Genomic DNA, 19,095 nt, shown 5'->3' with positions numbered 1-19,095 from the left:
CTATCAGAACACATTTTGGAGAACCCAGAGGATGTGGTGTGCATGGATTTTCAGAAGGCTTTCGATAAGCCCCGCACTGCAGGTTAATAAACAGAATTAGAGCACAAGATTGGAGGACAATAAGCTGGTCTGGACTGACAGTTCGTTGTCAGACAGAACACAATGACATTACCAAAGATGTGCAGGTTAGATGGATTGGCAACGCTCACTTGTCCCTTAGCATCCAAAAATGTGTAGGTTAGGTGGATTGGCCATGCTAAATTGTCCCTTACTGTCCAAAGATATACGTGTTAGGTGGATTTGGCCATACTAAATTGTCCCTTAGGGTTCAAAGATATGCAGGTTAGGTAGATTGGCCACAGTAAATTGCCCCTTTGTGTCCAAAGATGCGCGGGTTAGGGGCATTGGCCATGCTAACTTGTCCTTTAGGGTCCAAAGATGTGCAAGCTAGGCGGACTGGTCATGCTAAATTGCCCATTCGTGTCCAAAGATGTGCACCTTCGGGGGATTGGCCATGTTAAACTGCCCTCTAGTGTCCAAAGATGTGCAAGTTAGGTGGATTGGCCATGCTAAATTGTCCCTTAGTGTCCAAAGAGGTGCAGGTTAGGTGGATTGGCCATGCTAAATTGCCCCTTAGTGTCCAAAGATGTGCAGGTTAGGTGGATTGGCCATGCTAAATTGCCCCTTCGCGTCCAAAGATGTGCAGGTTAGATGGATTGGCCATGTGAATTTATCCCTGGTCCAAAGAGGTGCACGTTAGGTGGACTGGCCATGCTAAATTGCCCCTTAGTGTCCAAAGATATGCAGGTTAGGTGGATTGACCATGGTAAATTGCCCCTTCGTGTCCAAACATGGGCACCTTAGGTGGCTTAGCAGTGCCAAATTGCCCCTTAGTGTCCAAAGATGTGAGGTTAGGGGGATTGGCCATGCTAAATTGTCCCTTCATGTCCTTAGTGTGTAGATAAGGGAGATTAACATGATAGGTGTGTGGGGTGACGGAGATTAAGCCTGGTGGGGTGCTCTGTTTGAGAGTCGGTGCAGACACGATGGGCCAAGTGGCCTCCTTCTGCACCATAGGGATTCCACGATTCTACATTGGTCCAGTATCCAGAGGGGGGAAATCACTGGGTTATTCTTTGCAATCTGTGAGGACAGACTGAGTAGACTGGGGCTATATTCTTTCGAATTCAGAAGAATGAGCGGAGATCTTATAGAAACATATGAGATTACGAAGGGAATAGATAAGATAGAAGCAGGGAAGTCATTTCCACTGGCGGGTGAAACTAGAACTAGGGGAGGCATAGCCTCAAAATAAGGGGGAGCAGATTTAGGAGTGAGTTGAGGAGGATCTTCTTCACACAAAGGGTTGTGAATCTGTGGAATTCCCTGCCCAGTGAAGCAGTTGAGGCTCCCTCATTGAATGTTTTTAAGGCAAAGAGAGACACATTTTTGAACAGGAAAGGAATTAAGGGTTATGGTGAGCGGGCGGGGAAGTGGAGCTGAGTCCACGAAAAGATCAGCCATGATCTTATTGAATGGCAGAGCAGGCTCGAGGGGTCGAATGGTCCACTCCTGCTCCTAGTTTTTATGTGACTGATTTTGATTGATTGACAATAAAGGCTGGGATCCAAAAGTAACAAAAGAATTTTATTAGCTCTTGCACACTCAAAAACAGGGCTATTTTCCCAGGACAGAACGTGGGCCCCAATTCCTGAGGGTCATGTAGGTAACAGACTCTGAAAGAAAACAGAAAATGTCACTCGCTTTCCCTCGCCAAAGAGAACCAGAACAACTGTCAACCCCCATCCCTCTGGATTCCAGTCCTCTTCCCCGAACCTCCCCCAGCGCACTTTGCATTTCCTATCGATACAGGGAACATTACATCCACCACAAAACTCATCAAAATGACCAAGGAAAAGAGAAACTGCAAATGTGATGAAAATTTACTGATCGTGGTGCAAGGGGGCACCTCACTTCCCACTTTCAACAGCCATTTGGTGAATGACAACGGGAATCGTTCTTTACTCGGTACTGATCTATTCGCAGAGTGAAACATTGTGGGTCTCTCGCTGCTAACTCTGCTACCCTCTGCCAAGGTCAAAAAGGGCATCTTTCTAACGTACTCAAATCATGAATGACCTTTTGTAGAACGTGGCCATTCGGCCCACTGTGTCTGCACCAACTCTCTTCCCCAGGTTCACCATCCTGCCCTATTCCCGTAACCCCACACACCTATCCCGCTAATTCCCCCAAAGCTAGACATCTTTGGACACTAAGGGACAATTTAGCATGGCCAATCCACCTAACCCTCAAATCTTTGGACACTAAGGGACAATTTAGCATGGCCAATCCACCTAACCCTCAAATCTTTGGACACTAAGGGACAATTTAGCATGGCCAATCCACCTAACCCGCACATCTTTGGACACTAAGGGACAATTTAGCATGGCCAATCCACCTAACCTGCACATCTTTGGACACTAAGGGACAATTTAGCATGGCCAATCCACCTAACCCTCAAATCTTTGGACACTAAGGGACAATTCAGCATGGCCAATCCACCTAACCTGCAGATCTTTGGACACTAAGGGACAATTCAGCATGGCCAACACTAAGGGACAATTTAGCATGGCCAATCCACCTAACCTACACATCTTTGGACACTAAGGGGCAATTTAGCATGGCCAATCCACCTAACCTACACATCTTTGGACTGTGGGAGGAAACTGGATCACCCAGAGGAAACCCATGCAGACACGGGGAGGGATATGGGGGGGTTGGGCCTGGGTGGGATTGTGGTCGGTGCAGACTCGATGGGCCGGATAGCCTGTTTCTGCACTATAGGGTTTCTATTCTATAAAAGGATTGGTGCCAGGTTGTCAAAACCATCAGATTTAAATTTAATAGGTTCTTGGTATCTAAGTGCTGACTGCAAATTGATTGGCTAAATTCAAAAGCCTGTTGTCTTGGTAACACTTCTGCTGGGCCTTTTGACACAAATGTTTCAGTTTGGGTACTCTGTGTCCTTGCAGTTTTTTTTTAAACTCTTGACGCACAGGAAAAGCACCATATCCCCATGCAATGCTTTCTCCCCTGGAATTTTACAACTGGATAAACACCAATCTACAATTACTCCCCCCGACTTTGCAACAGTCAGCCATCAGGCACGCCTCATCTCACCTCTCCAGGTCTCCCTTTATATCAGCTGTACTGCCCCACTGGCCACAAGAGGCGCTATCGTCCTGTATTTCATCAAGTGCTGGGACCCTTCCTCCAGATCAACGGTGTATTCCCTGCAGACGAAACCAGAAAGTAGAAGACTTGAGAACCCCAGTTCAAACCCTGGAAACAGGAGGAGACATTGGGATGGGGGATGGGGGGGGGGGGGGGCATGGGATAATGTCACTTCACTTGCAATCCCGAGGAACGTACTGCCAGGGGAGGTAGTGGAAGCAGATACGATAATGACTCGGGGACACATGTTCAATCCCACCCACACCCCCGTGGCTGGCGGTGGATGGGTAGCGTGGTGGTTAGCACTGCTGCCTCACAACACCAGGGAACTGGGTTCGATTCCCAGCTTGGGTCACTGCGGAGTCTCCACATTCTCCCCGTGTCTGTGTGGGTTTCCTCCAGGTGCTCCAGTTTCCTCCCACAGTCCAAAAATGTGCTGGTTAGGTGGACTGGCCACGCTAAATTCTCCCTCAGTGTAACCCAAACGGGCACCGGAGTGTGGCGACTGGGGGGATTTTCACAGTAACTTCATTACAGTGTTAATGCAAGCCTATTTGTGACTAATAAATGAACTTTAAGCTTTAACTGGAGTTAGATTAACGAATTTGGAATGGTAATCACCATGGCAAGCCACGTTGCAGCTTTACAGACCTTAGTCAGGCCGCACTTGGAATATAGTGTTCAATTCTGGTCACCACACTACCAGAAGGACGTGAAGGCTTTGGAGATAAGGTGAACCTTTCCTTCTGTGGCTGCAGCCCAGTGAGGTTTTGCATACCTGTACTGAAAAGATTTACCAGATGTTGCCTGGTACGGAGGGCATTAGCTACGAGGAGAGGTTGGAGAAACTTGGTTTGTTCTCACTGGAACGACGGAGGTTGAGGGGGCGATCTGACAGAAGTCTACAAGATTATGAGGGGCATGGACAGAGTGGATAGTCAGAAGCTTTTTCCCCAGGGCGGAAGAGTCAATTACTCAGGGGCACAGGTTTAAGGTGCGAGGGGCACAGGTTTAAAGGAGATGTACGAGGCAAGTTCTTTCATACAGAGGGTGGTGGTGCCTGGAACTCACTGCCAGGGGAGATAGTGGAAGCGGATACGATAATGACTTTTAAAAGGCGTCTAGGCAAATAAATGAATAGGATGGGAATACAGGGATATGGTCCCTGGAAGGGTAGAGGGTTTTAGTTCAGTCGGGCAGCATGATCAGTGCAGGCTTGGAGGGCCGAAGGGCCTGTTCCTGTGCTGTAATTTTCTTTGATCCTTGTTCATTCCAAACCTGTTGTTAAAAACCCCCATCTGGTTGACCAATATCCTTTAGGTAAGGAAATCTGCCCTCCTTACCCCGTCTGGCCTACATGTGACTCCAGAGCCACAGCAATGTGTTTGACTCTCAACTGCCCTCTGAAATGGCCCAGGGGGTGACTCAGTTTGAGGGCAATTCGGGCTAGGTCAGTAACGCTGGCCCAGACAGCGACGCCCACATCCCATTGAAGGGCCGAATGGCCTACTCCTGCTTCTGTTTTCTTATGAAATTCACCAAATCATGTAAAATCAGTCATGCAGAAGCTACGTGGAGCTCCCTCTTTCCCCTTGTGTGTGTGTGTGGGTGTGTGTGTGTGTTGGTGTGTGTGGGTGGGGGGGGGAGGAGAAGTGGGGGAGGGAGAGGAGGAGGTGGGTATCTGAAGTGGTGTTTGATACAAAGTGGAGCAAACTGAGGCTGGGGCTCCACTGCATTTTCACTGCCGAGGAACTGGTGTCCAGCCATCACCCCCTTCCAGGTAGCAACCACTCCTAAACCTGCCCCCAGCACCTAATCTTCCGACTCACCCACAGGCTCTGCACTGCTGAAGGAGACGGTAAACTCAAGCCCTGGTTCTCCGAGGGTGCGGGTGACAGGCTACGTCCCGCCTCACCAAACCCTGCCCAACGGCAAGCCGCAGCCCACGAGGTGACAAAAATATATCCCCCTGCTTCCCGCCCCCCCCCACACTGCCTTACCTCTGGTCCTCCGTCTCCGGCTCCACGAGAATATTCTCCTGCCTTTCCTTCACCGTCAGGAAGACAAAGGAATCCAGGTTGGGCTTGGGAACTGAGCCGGGGAAGAGAAAACCAACAGGTCTGATTAAAAACACAGGTACGCAAAACCTCACTGGGACGCAGCCACAGAAGCAAAGGTTAACCTTGTCATTATTACATTAACAAGACTATCTTAGACATCTTTGGACACTAAGGGACAATTTAGCATGGCCAATCCACCTAACCTGCACATCTTTGGACACTAAGGGGCAATTTAGCATGGCCAATCCACCTAACCTACACAGCTTTGGACACTAAGGGGCAATTTAGCATGGCCAATCCCCCTAACCTACACATCTTTGGACACTAAGGGGCAATTTATCATGGCCAATCCCCCTAACCTACACATCTTTGGACACTAAGGGGCAATTTAGCATGGCCAATCCACCTAACCTACACATCTTTGGACACTAAGGGGCAATTTAGCATGGCCAATCCCCCTAACCTACACATCTTTGGACACTAAGGGGCAATTTATCATGGCCAATCCCCCTAACCTACACATCTTTGGACACTAAGGGGCAATTTAGCATGGCCAATCCACCTAACCTACACATCTTTGGACACTAAGGGGCAATTTAGCATGGCCAATCCACCTAACCTACACATCTTTGGACACTAAGGGACAATTTAGCATGGCCAATCCCCCTAACCTACACATCTTTGGACACTAAGGGGCAATTTATCATGGCCAATCCCCCTAACCTACACATCTTTGGACACTAAGGGGCAATTTAGCATGGCCAATCCATCTAACCTACACATGTTTGGACACTAACGGACAATTTAACATGGCCAATCCATCTAACCTACACATCTTTGGACACTAAGGGACAATTTAACATGGCCAATCCCCCTAACCTATACATCTTTGGACACTAAGGGGCAATTTAGCATGACCAATCCATCTAACCTACACACCTTGGGACACGGGGAGAACATGCAAATAGACAGTGACCCCAAGCTGGGAACTGAACCTGGGTCCTTGGCACTGTGAGGCAGCAGTGCTAACCCACTGTGCCGCCCGTGTTGAAGGGGAGAGTCTCAGTAGGCTCCCTGGAAGTGAGGAGATCCCGAAAGAGTTAAAAGAGGATGGAGGAGGTCATTCATGAAAGCAAATCATTTCCATGGAACATACTAATTCCCACCGCGCGTCACCACAAGCGAAGTGTCTTCGATCGAGAACCAGCAGCTGAGAGGCACTCACCAGCTTTTAAGAGGTCCATTGCTTGCAAGTTAGGAGGCATGTGCTTCAGGGCAAGGCTTTTCAGGTAGGTCTCACAGTTAGCCGTGTATCTGCAGGACAAAAAAAGCCCAGTTGAGGGTTTTGAGGCAGTTGAGGAGGGGCAACCGACAAGGAGTTGAGGATAAGGGGTAAACCTTTTAGAACTGAGGTGAGGAGAAATTTCTTCACCCAGAGGGTGGTGAATGTGTGGAATTCACTCCCACAGAAAGTAGTGAGGCCAAAACGTTGTCTGATTTCAATTGGATGTAGCTCTTGGGGCTAAAGGGATATGGGGGGGCCGGGGGGGGGGGGGGGGGGGGGGGGGGGAGGAATCAGGATATTCACAGAACAGTAGAGTGCAGAAGGCCCACTGAGTCTATACCGACACATGAAATACCCTGACCTGCCCACCAAATCCCATTGGAACATAGCCTTGAATGTTGCGATGTGCCAAAGACTCATCCAGGTACTTTTTAAAGGATGTGGGGCATCCTCCCTCCACCACCCTCCCAGGCAGCGCATTCCAGACCCTCACCACCCTCTGGGTAAAAAAAGGTTTTCCCCAAATCCCCCCTAAACCTCCAACCCCTCACTTTTAACTTGCGTCCCCTCGTAACTAACCCTTTAACTAAGGGGATCAGCTGCTCCCTATCCATCCTGTCCATGTCCCTCATAATCTTGTACACCTCAATCAGGTCGCCCCTCAGTCTTCTCTGCTCCAGAGAAAACAACCCAAGCCTATCCAACCTCTCTTCATAACTGAAACGTTCCATCCCAGGCAGCATCCTGGTGAATCTCCTCTGCACCCCCTCCATCGAATATTGAAATTTGATGATCAGCCATGATCAGAATGAAAGGTGGAGCAGGCTCGAAGGGCTGAATGGCCTCCTCCTGCTTCTAGTTTCTGTGTAAACGCATGCAGCTTGAGGCAAGTTAGGTTCCAGAGTGAGCCAGCAATCCTGTTTAGACCTCAGTAAACGTCCTCTGCCTACAATAACCTGCTGTAGCTCCAACAGTCCTCTTGTCTGCCTCTCGCTTCCCATCCTGTGGGGCAGGGAGCCACTGTTACCGGACTGGTAGAGTACCTCAATTCCAATCCCTCACGACTGCTCCCCGCGACTCTCCTCTGTTTAATTATTTTCTCCTCCGGATACCTATCCTATTCTTCTTCCAACAGCGCAGGGCCAGCCTGAACCCTAATCCCACGAAACCTCTCCCCTCCTGCCCGCTGATTTTCAGCTGAGCCAAGAGCTGGTGGGAATAGCTCTGAAGTTTATTCAGGAGTACTCACCAGCTGACAGCTCACAGGTTTACCCTTCCCTGCCTGGTGATAACAGCCCCGCGTAACAAAGATTTCTCGGCACACCCACCCCACGCTGAGCTTTGATAGAAAGACCCGCAAGGTTTAACTCACAGGCGGAGGCCATTCAGCCCCTCAAGCCTGCTCCAAGACAGCAAGAAACTACAAAAGGTTGTGAATGTAATTTTTTTTTTTAAACAGAGGGTGGTGGGTGCCTGGAACTCACTGCTGGAGGTGGTAGTGGAAGCAGATACGATAGTGAGTTTGAAGGGGCGTCTGGACAAATACATGAATAGGATGGGAAAAGAGGGATATGGTCCCTGGAAGGGCAGGGGGCTTCAGTTCAGTCGGGCCAGCATGGTCAGTGCAGGCTTGGAGGGCCGAAGGGCCTGTTCCTGTGCTGAAATTTTCTTTGTGCTTTTGTTAGCCCAGTCCATCACGCAAACCAGCCTCCCATCACTGACTCTGTCTACACTTCCCACTTCCTCAGAAAAGCAGCCAGCATAATCAAGCACATTGGACATACCTTTTTCCACCTTCTTCCTTCGGGAAAAAGGTATAAAATCTGAGGTCACGTACCAACTGATTCAAGAACAGCTTCTTCCCTGCTGCCATCAGACTTTTGAATGGATCTACCTCGCATTAAGTTGATCTTTCTCTACATCCTTGCTATGACTGTAATACTACATCTCCTTCTTTCTCTACGAACGGTATGCTTTGTCTGTATAGCGCGCAAGAAACAATGCTTTTCACTGCATGCTAATACATGACAATAATAAATCAAATCAAACCCACTATTCTCAATTCTTGAGAAGCCTTAACCAACAGAAATCTATTAACCTCAATTCTGAAAGCCCGATCGAAGGGATCCTGAGAGATGTGGCTCGTGGCAAGATGTACCCAGGCCTGACAGACTCAGATGTTCACAATCACACTCACTCTTTTGCAAAGGCGAATTCCTGCGCAGACAAATATGAAGGCTCTGCATCAAGACGGGATTTCTCCTTCTCCAAGATGTGAGGGAAGAACTTTTCGATCTAGAAATTCGAGGGATAACAAAAAGAAACTGTGTATTCAGTCTGAATACTTTAAAAGCAAGTTCTCGGGTGAAAGAGTTGATAACCACACAAGTTTAAGAATCCATAAGCCACAAGCTGTCTCTCAGTCTCACACTGTGTGAAAAGCACACGTCTGGATTAAAGCCGACACAGATAAGAGTCAAGGACCATTCAATTGGACGATGTGCAGCTACAGCTCATGTTTTGCCCATTAAAAGTTAAAGTTTATTTATTAGTGTCACAAGTAAGGCTCATGTTAACACTGCAATGAAGTTACTGTGAAAATCCCCCTCGTCACCACGCTCTGGCGCCTGTTCGGGTTACACTGAGAGAGAATTTAGCACCTAACCAGCACGCCTTTCAGACTGTGGGAGGAAACCGGAGCACCCGGACGAAACCCACACAGACACGAGGAGAACATGCAAACTCCCCACAGACAGTGACCCAAGCCGGGAATCGAACTTGGGTCCCTGGCGCTGTGAGGCAGCAGTGCTAACCACTGTGCCACCACGAACAATGGAAAAGGAGGACAATATATCTTTGTTCAGAGATATAGCTATCATTTCTTGATAATATAACATGCACGAGTTTAATTGGACACTATACCCTGATGTATGCATGATGTAACCTTAATCAATAACTGTGAGTGGATAGAGAAAACTCCTATACTTTCACTGATATATGCTAATTACTTGTATTCAAATTTATTTTGACACTATAACTGCTTGTGCATTTCTGAATTCATACTCTTGGCTGGTCTTAAAAGATTTAGTCAGGTTTCTGTAGCTGCAGTTGTCAATAAATCATCTTAAACCACTCTGTGACTTTGTCTGGTGACTTGAGGGGAACGATAGTTTTAACTACAGAAGAAAAATATCGTGACAGCCCTCTAAGATCACTTTGATTAAAATGGGGGTTGGTAGCAGAGTGGTATTGTTATTAGACTAGAATTCAGAAGCCAGGGTTGATGATTCAGAGATTGGAGTTCAAATCCCACTGCCATAGTTGGGGGAACTTAAATTTTATAATCAATCAGAAATAAAATGAGAGTCTCATTACTAACTATCATAGCTTGTTGTCAAATTCTATCTGGTCCTTTAGGGAAGGAAATCTGTGGTCTTCACCTGGTCTGGCCTACATGTGACTCCAGAGCCACAGCAATGTGGTGACTCATCTGCCCTGTGAGATGGCCAAATGAGACACTCAGTTGTCGTGCACTGCTACAGAGAGAAAGCACCCGCATGATCTGTACTGCAGCCGTTCGAGAAGGCGGCTCACCACCATCTGGCCTCGGCAGTGTCATTCACATCCCAAAGCAACAACTCACTGCACGTCCTCACCTTGTAATATTCAGTCACTGGCTCAGGCACTCTACAAATCAGAGGGGTGGACTTTGAGCTAACCCTGGGGCTGCACGGTGGCACATAGGTTAGTGCTGCTGCCTCACAGCGCCAGGGACCCGGGTTCGATTCCTGGCCTCGGGTCACTGTCTGTGTGGAGTCTGCATGTTCTCCCCGTGTCTTGGGTTTCCTCCAAGTGCTCCTGTTTCCTCCCACAATCCAAAGATGTGCAGGTTAGGTGGATTGGCCATGCTAAATTGCCCCTTGGTGTTGGGGGGCTGACTAGGCTAAATGCATGGGGTTATGGGGATAGGGGCCTGGGTGGGATTGTGGTCGGTGCAGACTCAATGGGCTGAATGGCCTCATTTTGCATTGTAGGGATTCTAATGATAATCCCTCTCACTCAGCTCCTACAATGAGCGAGGAAGGGAGATCAGCATTATATCTCAATCCACTCATAGTTACTGATTCGGGTTACCTCATGCATATGTAGGGTATAGTGTCCAATTACAACTTGTGCACGTTGTATCATCAAGCAATGATAGCTTAATCTCTGACCAATGGTATATCAACCTCCCTTTCCAATGTTCCTTGTTCTAATGGGCAAACAATATCTGCAGATCATTCCATTAAGTGACTCTTATTTGGGTCTGCTTTCATCCAGACCTGTGGTTTGCACGCATAGCTTCCATGTGTGAGGGAAGCATGGAAAGGTTTCACCTCGTGGACTCCGAAGCGTGAATCCTGTTACCTTTTGTAGCCGTGACCTCAAGTAGCTGCTGAGAACGTAGCGGATTCTCTCCATCTCCATCCGGTGAATGGTGACTTTTAGATCTCCCTTCCTCGCTCGCTGTAGATTCTGTTCCTGTGGATCGCATTAACACACACACACGATGAAACTCTGGTCTCAGACTGAGCAGCTCACCGTTATTTCGTTTCAAATTTGTGCGTTGGCCTGGGGTTTGTCGTCCAAGAGAGATTGAATGGTTTAGGCCGACAGGAATTTAGAAGAACGAGGGGAGATCAAATTGAAGTTTACAAGATGATAAAAGGTCTGGATAAAGTAGACATGGAGCGGATGTTTCCTCTACTGGGGCATTCTAGGACGAGAGGTCAGAGGATAAGGGGAAGTAAATTTAAAACAGAGTCGAGGAGAAACTACTTTTCCCAAAGGGTTGTGGATGTGTGCAATTCGTGATCCCAAAGTGCGGTGGATGCTGAGACAGTTTAAGGAGGAGTTAGAGAGATTTTTTAATTGGTAATGGGTTGAGGGGTTTTGGGGAGAAGGCAGGAAAATGGGGATGAGGAGCATATGATTGAATGGCAGAGTGGACTCGATGGGCTGAATGGCCCAATTCTGCTCCTATATCTTATTTTGAACTTCTGTCAAGGACAAACAGCGGAGAGCAAGACTGTGATCTCAATTCTGCACATCTACCCACTTGCTAAACATACTGCTTTGGACCTGTGCTCCAGTTTACTGGCCAGGTTTAACACCAGCTTAAACCCACTCTCTGAAAACTCACATCTTAGAGAAGGTCAGAGGCTAGGAATACTGTGGTGAGTAACTCACCTCCTGACTCCCCGCAAAGCCTGTCCCACCATCTACAAGGCACAAGTCAGGAGTGTGATGGAATACTCCCCACTTGCCTGGATGGGTGCAGCTCCCAACAACACTCAAGAAGCTCGACACCATCCAGGACAAAGCAGCCCCACTTGATTGGCCCCCCATCCACAAACATTCACTCCCTCCCCCACCGACACTCAGTAGCAGCAGTGTGTGTACCATCTACAAGATGCACTGCAGCAACTCATCCTTCGACAGCACCTTCCAAACCCGCGACCACTTCCATCTAGAAGGACAAGGGCAGCAGATACATGGGGAACACCACCACCTCGACGTGGCTTGTTACACATTCAGGTTGGTGTATGGCACTATGTTATAGCTCACCTAGGCTAACTCATCTGTCGTTGCAAGTCATAAGATCATGCATGATGGCAGCGCAGTGATTAGCACTGTTGCCCTGCAGCACCAGGGACCCGGGTTCGATTCCCGGCTTGGGTCATTGTCTGTGCGGAGTCTGCATATTCTTCCCCTGTCTGCGTGGGTTTCCTCCGGGTGCTCTGATTTCCCCCCACAGTCTGAAAAACGTGCTGGTGAGGTGCTAAATTCTCCTTCAGTCTACCTGAACTGGCGCCAGAGTGTGGCGACTAGGGGATTTTCACAGAAACCTCATTGTGGTGTTAACGTAAGCCTACTCATGACACTAATAAATAAACTTCAAATAAAAACATTCAAACTTCCCTCGTGTACAGTTTTAACAACCCAATACTGACCAGTGAATCAAAAAGGTTTGCAGATAAGAACATAAGAAATAGGAGCAGGAGTAGGCCATCCAGCCCTTCGAGCCTGCCCCACCATTCAATAAGATCATGGCTGATCTGTCGCGGCTCAGTTCCACTTTCCCGCCCTCTCCCCATAACCCTTAATCCCCTCTCCTATCAAAAACCCATCAACCCGCGTCTTAAAAATATTTAGCGAGGCAGCCTCCACCACTTCAACGGGCAGAGAATTCCAGAGATTCACCACCCTTTGAGTGAAGAAGTTCCTCCTCAACTCCGTTCTAAACCGCCCCCCTTTTATCTTGAGGCTGTGCCCCCTAATCCTATTGTCTTTTTTGAGCGGGAAGAGTCTTTCCACCTCTATCCTATCCATCCCATTCATCATCTTATACGTCTCAATGAGATCTCCCCTCATTCTTCTAAACTCTAACGAGTACAAGCCCAGTTTATTCAGCCTCTCCTCATAGCTCAACCCCCTCAACTCCGGTATCAGCCTAGTAGATGCAGCAGGTAATTAAAAAGGCAAATGGAATTTTGTCCTTCATTGCTAGAGGGATGGAGTTTAAAAACAGTCAGGTTATGTTGCAGCTGTATAAGGTGCTAGTGAGGCCACACCTGGAAGTACTGAGTGCAGCTTTTGTCTCCTTACTTAAGGAAGGATACACTGGCACTGGAGGGGGTACAAAGAGATTCACTAGGTTGATTCTGGAGTTGAGAGGGTTGACTTATGCGGAGAGACTGAGGCTATACTCATTGGAATTCACATTGTTAAGCGTTGACTCCTGTGTACAGTTCTGGTCACCCTGTTATAGAATGGATATTATTAAGCCAGAAAGACTGCAGAAAAGATTTACTCAGATGCTACCAGGTCTTGATGCTTTGTGTTATAAGAAGAGGCTGGATAGATTGGGACTTTTTTCCCTGGAGAGGAGGCCGCTTAGGGGTGATCTTATAGAGGGCTATAAAATAATGAGGGGCATCGATCAGCTAGATAGTCAATATCTTTTCCCAAAGGTAGAGGAGTCTAAAACTAGAAGGCAGAGGTTTAAGGTGAGAGGGGAGAGATACAGAAGTGTCCAGAGGGGCAATTGTTTTCACACAGAGGGTGGTGAGTGTCTGGAACAAGCTGCCAGAGGTTGTAGTAGAGGCAGGTACAATTTTGTCTTTTAAAAAGCGTTTAGACAGTTACACGGCTAAGATGGGTGTAGAGGGGGGAGAGTTAAGTTGAGTCTGATATGGCTGTTATTCAGAGCTGTCCAATGGTACTGCTCTCTGCTTTTTGTCTGTCACCCAGCCAACTTTGCATCCACACTGCCACCATCCCTTTAATCCCACGAGCTTCACACTCGCTATCCAGTCTATTATGTGGTGCTTAATCAAATACCTTTCGAAAGTCCACCTACACATTAACGGCATTACTCTCATTAATCTTTGTTAGTTTATCAAATACGTTTAGGACAATGAGTTAGGACATTACATTACAGTCACTGGTGAGGCCACACTTGGGAGTATTGTGTCCAGTTTTGGTCAGCCTGTTATGGCAAAGACTTGGATAAACTGGGTGCAGTGAGGATTTCCGAGGATGTTGCCAGAACTAGTGGGTCTGAGTTGCAGGGAGAGGTTGGCCAGGATAGGGCATTAACCCTTGACTTTGCTGCACTGTTCATTCTCTGTGGTTCAAGAGCCTGTGGACACAGGGAAATCAGCCAGTGGATGGAATCCCAGACAGCAACCCTACAAACCACACAATGTTCAAGAATTAGCACAGAGGGGAGAGAATAGAAACGTCACAGATTGTCACAGGATCCCTACAGTGCAGGAGGAGGCCATTCCACCCATCAAGGCTGCACCGACTCGCCAAAAGAGTAACCACCCAGGACCTTAAGTCCACCCTATCCCCATAACCCCATGCACTTAGCAAGGCCAATCCACCTAACGTGTGCATCTTTGGATACTAAGGGGCAACTTAGCATGGCCAATCCATCTAACCTGCTCATCTTTGTGCACTAAGGGGTAATTTAGCATGGCCAATCCATCTAACCTGCTCATCTTTGTGCACTAAGGGGTAATTTAGCATGGCCAATCCATCTAATCTGCACATCTTTGGAGTATGGGAGGAAAGCGGAGCACCATGAGGAAATCCATGCAGACACGGGGAGAACATGAAAACTCCAGACAGTCACCCAAGGCCAGAGTTGAACCTGGGACCCTGACGCTGTGAGGCAGCAATGCTAACCACTGTGTTGCCCTTAAATGTTGTTGGAATAAAAGACACACCGACAAAGTTTTCATCTTACACTCATCAGGACAAGGCCAGGAATACCAAATTTCAAACAATCCTGACTGCGCTAATCGCTGTCCAAACAACCAGTTTAAAAGAATTTGCTGAGCTCACAAAGTGGTTCATTTACACTTGCTGGAAGTGAATTTCATTCATACACAGGGACCCATTCTCTGCAAGCAAAAGGGATCTGTTCAGGCCATGTTACTTTTTTTGAATTATAAGGGAACTGATTGCTTTTCCTATGACAATGCCTCAGTCAGAGTCAACTTGCCAACCAATCAGCACCTCTTTATTCTGTAGCATAAATCGTTGCGACTGTTTGAAATTTGGTATTCTTGTGTTTGTCCTGATGAGTGCAAGATGGGAAAAGTTCAACAACACGTTCCCCCTTTCAAGCAATGTTCAAGTTCTGTAACACCACTAACTGTTTTAAAGTTTATTCATTGGTGTCACAAGTAGACACACATTAACACTGCAGTGAAGTTACTGTGAAAATCCCCTCGTCGCCACACTCCGGTACCTGTTCAGGTACACTGAGGGAGAATTTAGCACCTAACCAGCACGCCTTTAAGACTGTAGGAGGAAACCGGAGCACCTGGAGGAAACCCAGGTAGACACGGGGAGAATGTGCAAACTCCGCACAGACAGTGACCCAAGCCAGGAATCGAACCTGGGTCCCTGGAGCTGTTTTGAACAGTTAAAGAGTCATAGAGATATACAGCATAGAAACAGTCCTTCGGCCCAACCCATCTATGCCAAACAGGTCTCCTAAACTGAACTGGTCTAATATGCCTGCGTTTGGCCCATACCTCTCTGAGCCTTTCCCATCCACGAATCTGCCCAAATGTCTTTTAAATGCTGTCACTGTACCCACCTCATCTGGCAGCTCATTCCACATATGTGCCATTCTCTGAGTGAAAAGTTTGCCCCTCGGGTCCCTTTCCCCCTCTCACCTTAAACCTGTGCCCTCTAGTTTTGGACTCCCCTATCCTGGGGAAAAGACCTTGGCCATTCAGCTTATCTATGCCCCTCGCGATTTTATAAACCTCTATACGGTCACCCCTCATGAGCTCCAGGGGAAAAAAGTCCCAACCTGTCACGGTTGAGGGGGGAATGGAATCTCATACAGACTTTTCAAATTCTAACAGGAATGGACAGGGTAGATGCGAGGTGGATGTTCCCGATGGTGGGGGAGTCCAGAACCAGGGGTCGCAGTCTGAGGATTCGGGGTAGACCATTTAGGACGGAGATGAGGAGACATTTCTTCACCCGGTGAGCCTGTGGAATTCATTCCCACAGGAAGTAGTTGATGCCGAAACATTGAATGTATTCGAGAGGTGGCTGGATATCGCACTTGGGGCGAATGGGATCAAAGGTTATGGGGAGAAAGCAGGATTAGACTATTGAGTTGGACAATCGGCCATGATCATGATGAATGGTGGAGCAGGCTCGAAAGGCCTTCTCCAATCTTCTATGTTTCTACCCAGCCTTTCCTTATAATTCACATCTTCCCGTCCCAGTAACATGCTTATAAATCTTGTTTGCACCCATTCCAGTTTAATAACATCCTTCCAAAACCAGGGTTGTTACCCGCACAGCACCAGGTTGTTACCATGTGATCCAGCTGTTCCATTACACACTCCACAATCTCCGACTTGTTTTCCAGGAGGTCAGGAGAAAACTTCTCATTCAGCCAGGCCTGTGGAGAGATGAAAGGTAGACGTGGATCAGCACAAGGACCAGACTCAGGTCAAACTGCAATTAACGGGTAAATTAAAATTCCGACAGCTTTTAACATTTATTCATTAGTGTCACAAATCGGCTCACATTAACACTGCAATGAAGTTACTGTGAAAATCCCCTAGTCGCCTCACTCCTGTTTGGATACACGGAGGGAGAATTTAGCACCTAACCAGCATGTTTTTAAGATTGTGGCAGGAAACCAGAGTACCCGGAGGAAACCAACAGAGACACGGGAAGAAAGTGAAAACTCCACGCAGACAGCAACCCAAGCCGAGGATTGAACTCAGGTCCCTGGCGCTGTGAGGCAGCAGTGTTAACCACTGTGCTACCGTGCTGCCCAGCAAACATCTGTGGCAGGCAATGGCGAAGTGGTATTATCGCGAGACTATTCATCCAGAAACTCAGCTCATGTTCTGGGGACCTGGATTCAAATCCCACTACAGCAGATGGTGGAATTTGAATTCCATAAAAATATCTGGAATTAAGAATCTACTGATGACCATGAAACCATTGTCAGAAAAACCCATCTGGTTCACTAATGTCCTTTAGGGAAGGAAATCTGCCGTCCTTTCCTGGTCTGGCCTACATGTGACCCTAGAGCCACAGCAATGTGGTTGACTCTTAAATATGAGGTGGAAGTGCCAGCCTGGGCTGGGGTGGGCACAGTAAGAAGTTTCGTCATTCCAGATAAATCTGTTGGACTTTAACCTGGTGTTGTGAGACTTCTTACCAGACTCTTAAATACCCTCAGGCAACTAATGCTGAGCAATAAATGCAAGCCAGGCAGTGACGCCCATGTCCCACGAATGAATAAAAAAATATTCAAATTCTTCAAGGCAGATCCTCAGTGGTGGCTCTGTGCCCTCTGCAAGGGGCCAAGGCTGAGTGAAGGGAGTCCGCCACCACATTCAGAGAGTAACCAGGGACAGGCAATCAATGTTAGTGTGCAAAATTCCGGAGACATAACTCGCAGATAAATCTTTCAGCAAGTCTATGTTGGGATAGATCTCAGCCACAAACAGTGGCAAAAAGAGAGGCAGGTGCAGGGAGAGACGTTGGAGATTTTGACCCAACAACAGTGAAGGAAGGGCCAAAATATTTCCAAGTCAGGATGGTTAGTGGCTTGGAGGGGAACTTGCATTCCCAAGTATCTGCTGCCCTTGTCCTTCTAGATGGTAGAGGTCGTGGGTTTGGAAGGTGCTGTCTAAGGATGAGCTCCTGCAGTGCATCATGTAGACACGTACACTGCTGCCACTGAGCATCGGTGGTGGAGGGAGTGAATGTTTGTGGATGGGGTGCCAATCAAGCGGGGCTGCTTTGTCCTGGATGGTGTTGAGCTTCTTGAGTGTTGCTGGAGCTGCACCCATCCAGGCAAGTGGGGAATATTCCATCACACTCCTGACTTGTGCCTTGCAGATGGTGGACAGGCTTTGGGGAATCAGGAGGTGAGTTACTCTCCGCAGGATTCCCAGCCTCTGACCTGCTCTGGGAGACACAGTATTTACATAGCTGGAGCCAGTTGAGTTTCTGGTCAATGGTAATCCCCAGGATGTTGTATTACTGAGCAGTGGACAATGCAATATGGAATGCTCCCCAACATCATGCCTAATGGGGGGATATTTCCACTGCCATGTCACAAGGATGTGAATTCAGGTCTTGCTTTGGGCAGATCTCCTGGCCGACTCTCCCTGAGAGTTGAAACCTGACTTTGAGGCAAGTCTGCCCCCTGGACAGTGGGTGAGGGACCCCCGGTGCAGCCTCCTGGGGAGAGCAGTGTGTGTTCAGGGACCCCCAGTGCCCAATGGGCAGCCCAGCCCCCTGGGCAGTGGGTATCAAATGACCCCCGGTGCCCAGTGCAGCCCCCCTTGGGAAAGCGGTGGATATTCAGGGACCCCCAATGCCAATGGGCAGTGGGTATTGAATGACCCTGGTGCAGCCCCCTGGAGAGGGCAGTGGGTGTTCAGGGACTGCCTCCTATGGGGGGGTTTTCTCTCTCCGGGGATCTTGGCCACTATTTATCCCGGGGAGAACGGGGGAGGGGGGGTGGATTCAGGGTCACGTGACTCCTTGCTTGTGGGATCCTGCTGTGCACTCGGGGTCCTTCACCTCCTCCAGTTTGGCGATGAGCTGAGCCGGGGTCAGTATCTCTTCCTCTTCCTCCTCCCGGCTGTCCAGGAACAGCTGGCTCTCCTCCTCCATCTCCCGCCCGGCCATTCTCCCCGAAGCCCGGGGCCAGGTGAAACTTCCCGCCCAGCGGGCCGCCGCCACGCACGGCGTCTAGCGTCACCACGCCGGGACCCGCCTGACGTCACCGCGCACAGTCCATCGCCTTCCGCCCCTCTATGACGTCACCATTCCCTCCTGACGTAATCGGCGCCCACCCCTTTCTGTCACTTCACCGCGCACCGCGTCTCACCCGACAGTCTTCGCCACCCCTCTCCTTCTATGACGTCACCACGCAAGCGTCTGTCGTCACCGTGCTGCTCTCTC

At 48.5% G+C, this 19,095-nt stretch overlaps 1 protein-coding gene across 1 annotated transcript; it reads right to left on the bottom strand.

The window, feature by feature from the left end:
• Window positions 1-1,626: 1,626 nt before the first annotated feature.
• On the bottom strand, window positions 1,627-18,881 carry gins4 (GINS complex subunit 4 (Sld5 homolog)). The gene is made up of 8 exons (XM_080216975.1): window positions 18,712-18,881; window positions 16,475-16,561; window positions 10,987-11,100; window positions 8,777-8,874; window positions 6,520-6,608; window positions 5,235-5,325; window positions 3,181-3,293; window positions 1,627-1,736 (listed from the first exon to the last, which is right to left on the bottom strand). The coding sequence occupies exons 1-7, from the start codon at window positions 18,817-18,819 to the stop codon at window positions 3,197-3,199; spliced, it is 684 nt and encodes a 227-aa protein (XP_080073101.1). The 5' UTR covers window positions 18,820-18,881; the 3' UTR covers window positions 1,627-1,736; window positions 3,181-3,196.
• Between the last annotated feature and the right edge of the window lie 214 nt (window positions 18,882-19,095).

Source organism: Carcharhinus amblyrhynchos, chromosome 34, assembly GCF_965287045.1.
Source record: "Carcharhinus amblyrhynchos chromosome 34, sCarAmb.v2.hapA, whole genome shotgun sequence".
Lineage (NCBI taxonomy): Eukaryota > Metazoa > Chordata > Chondrichthyes > Carcharhiniformes > Carcharhinidae > Carcharhinus > Carcharhinus amblyrhynchos.
This window is presented reverse-complemented; position numbering and strand designations above follow the sequence as displayed.

What these genes read in the sequence shown, in the direction of transcription:
- gins4 (XM_080216975.1), bottom strand. Translation starts at nt 18,819, where the DNA reads ATGGCCGGGCGGGAGATGGAGGAGGAGAGCCAGCTGTTCCTGGACAGC. An exon ending in GAATTCGCCTTTGCAAAAGA is followed by an intron (nt 6,609 to 8,776) that starts GTGAGTGTGATT and finishes TTTGTCCTGCAG; the next exon opens with ATACACGGCTAACTGTGAGA. An exon ending in CCGGAGACGGAGGACCAGAG is followed by an intron (nt 3,294 to 5,234) that starts GTAAGGCAGTGT and finishes TTTCGTCTGCAG; the next exon opens with GGAATACACCGTTGATCTGG.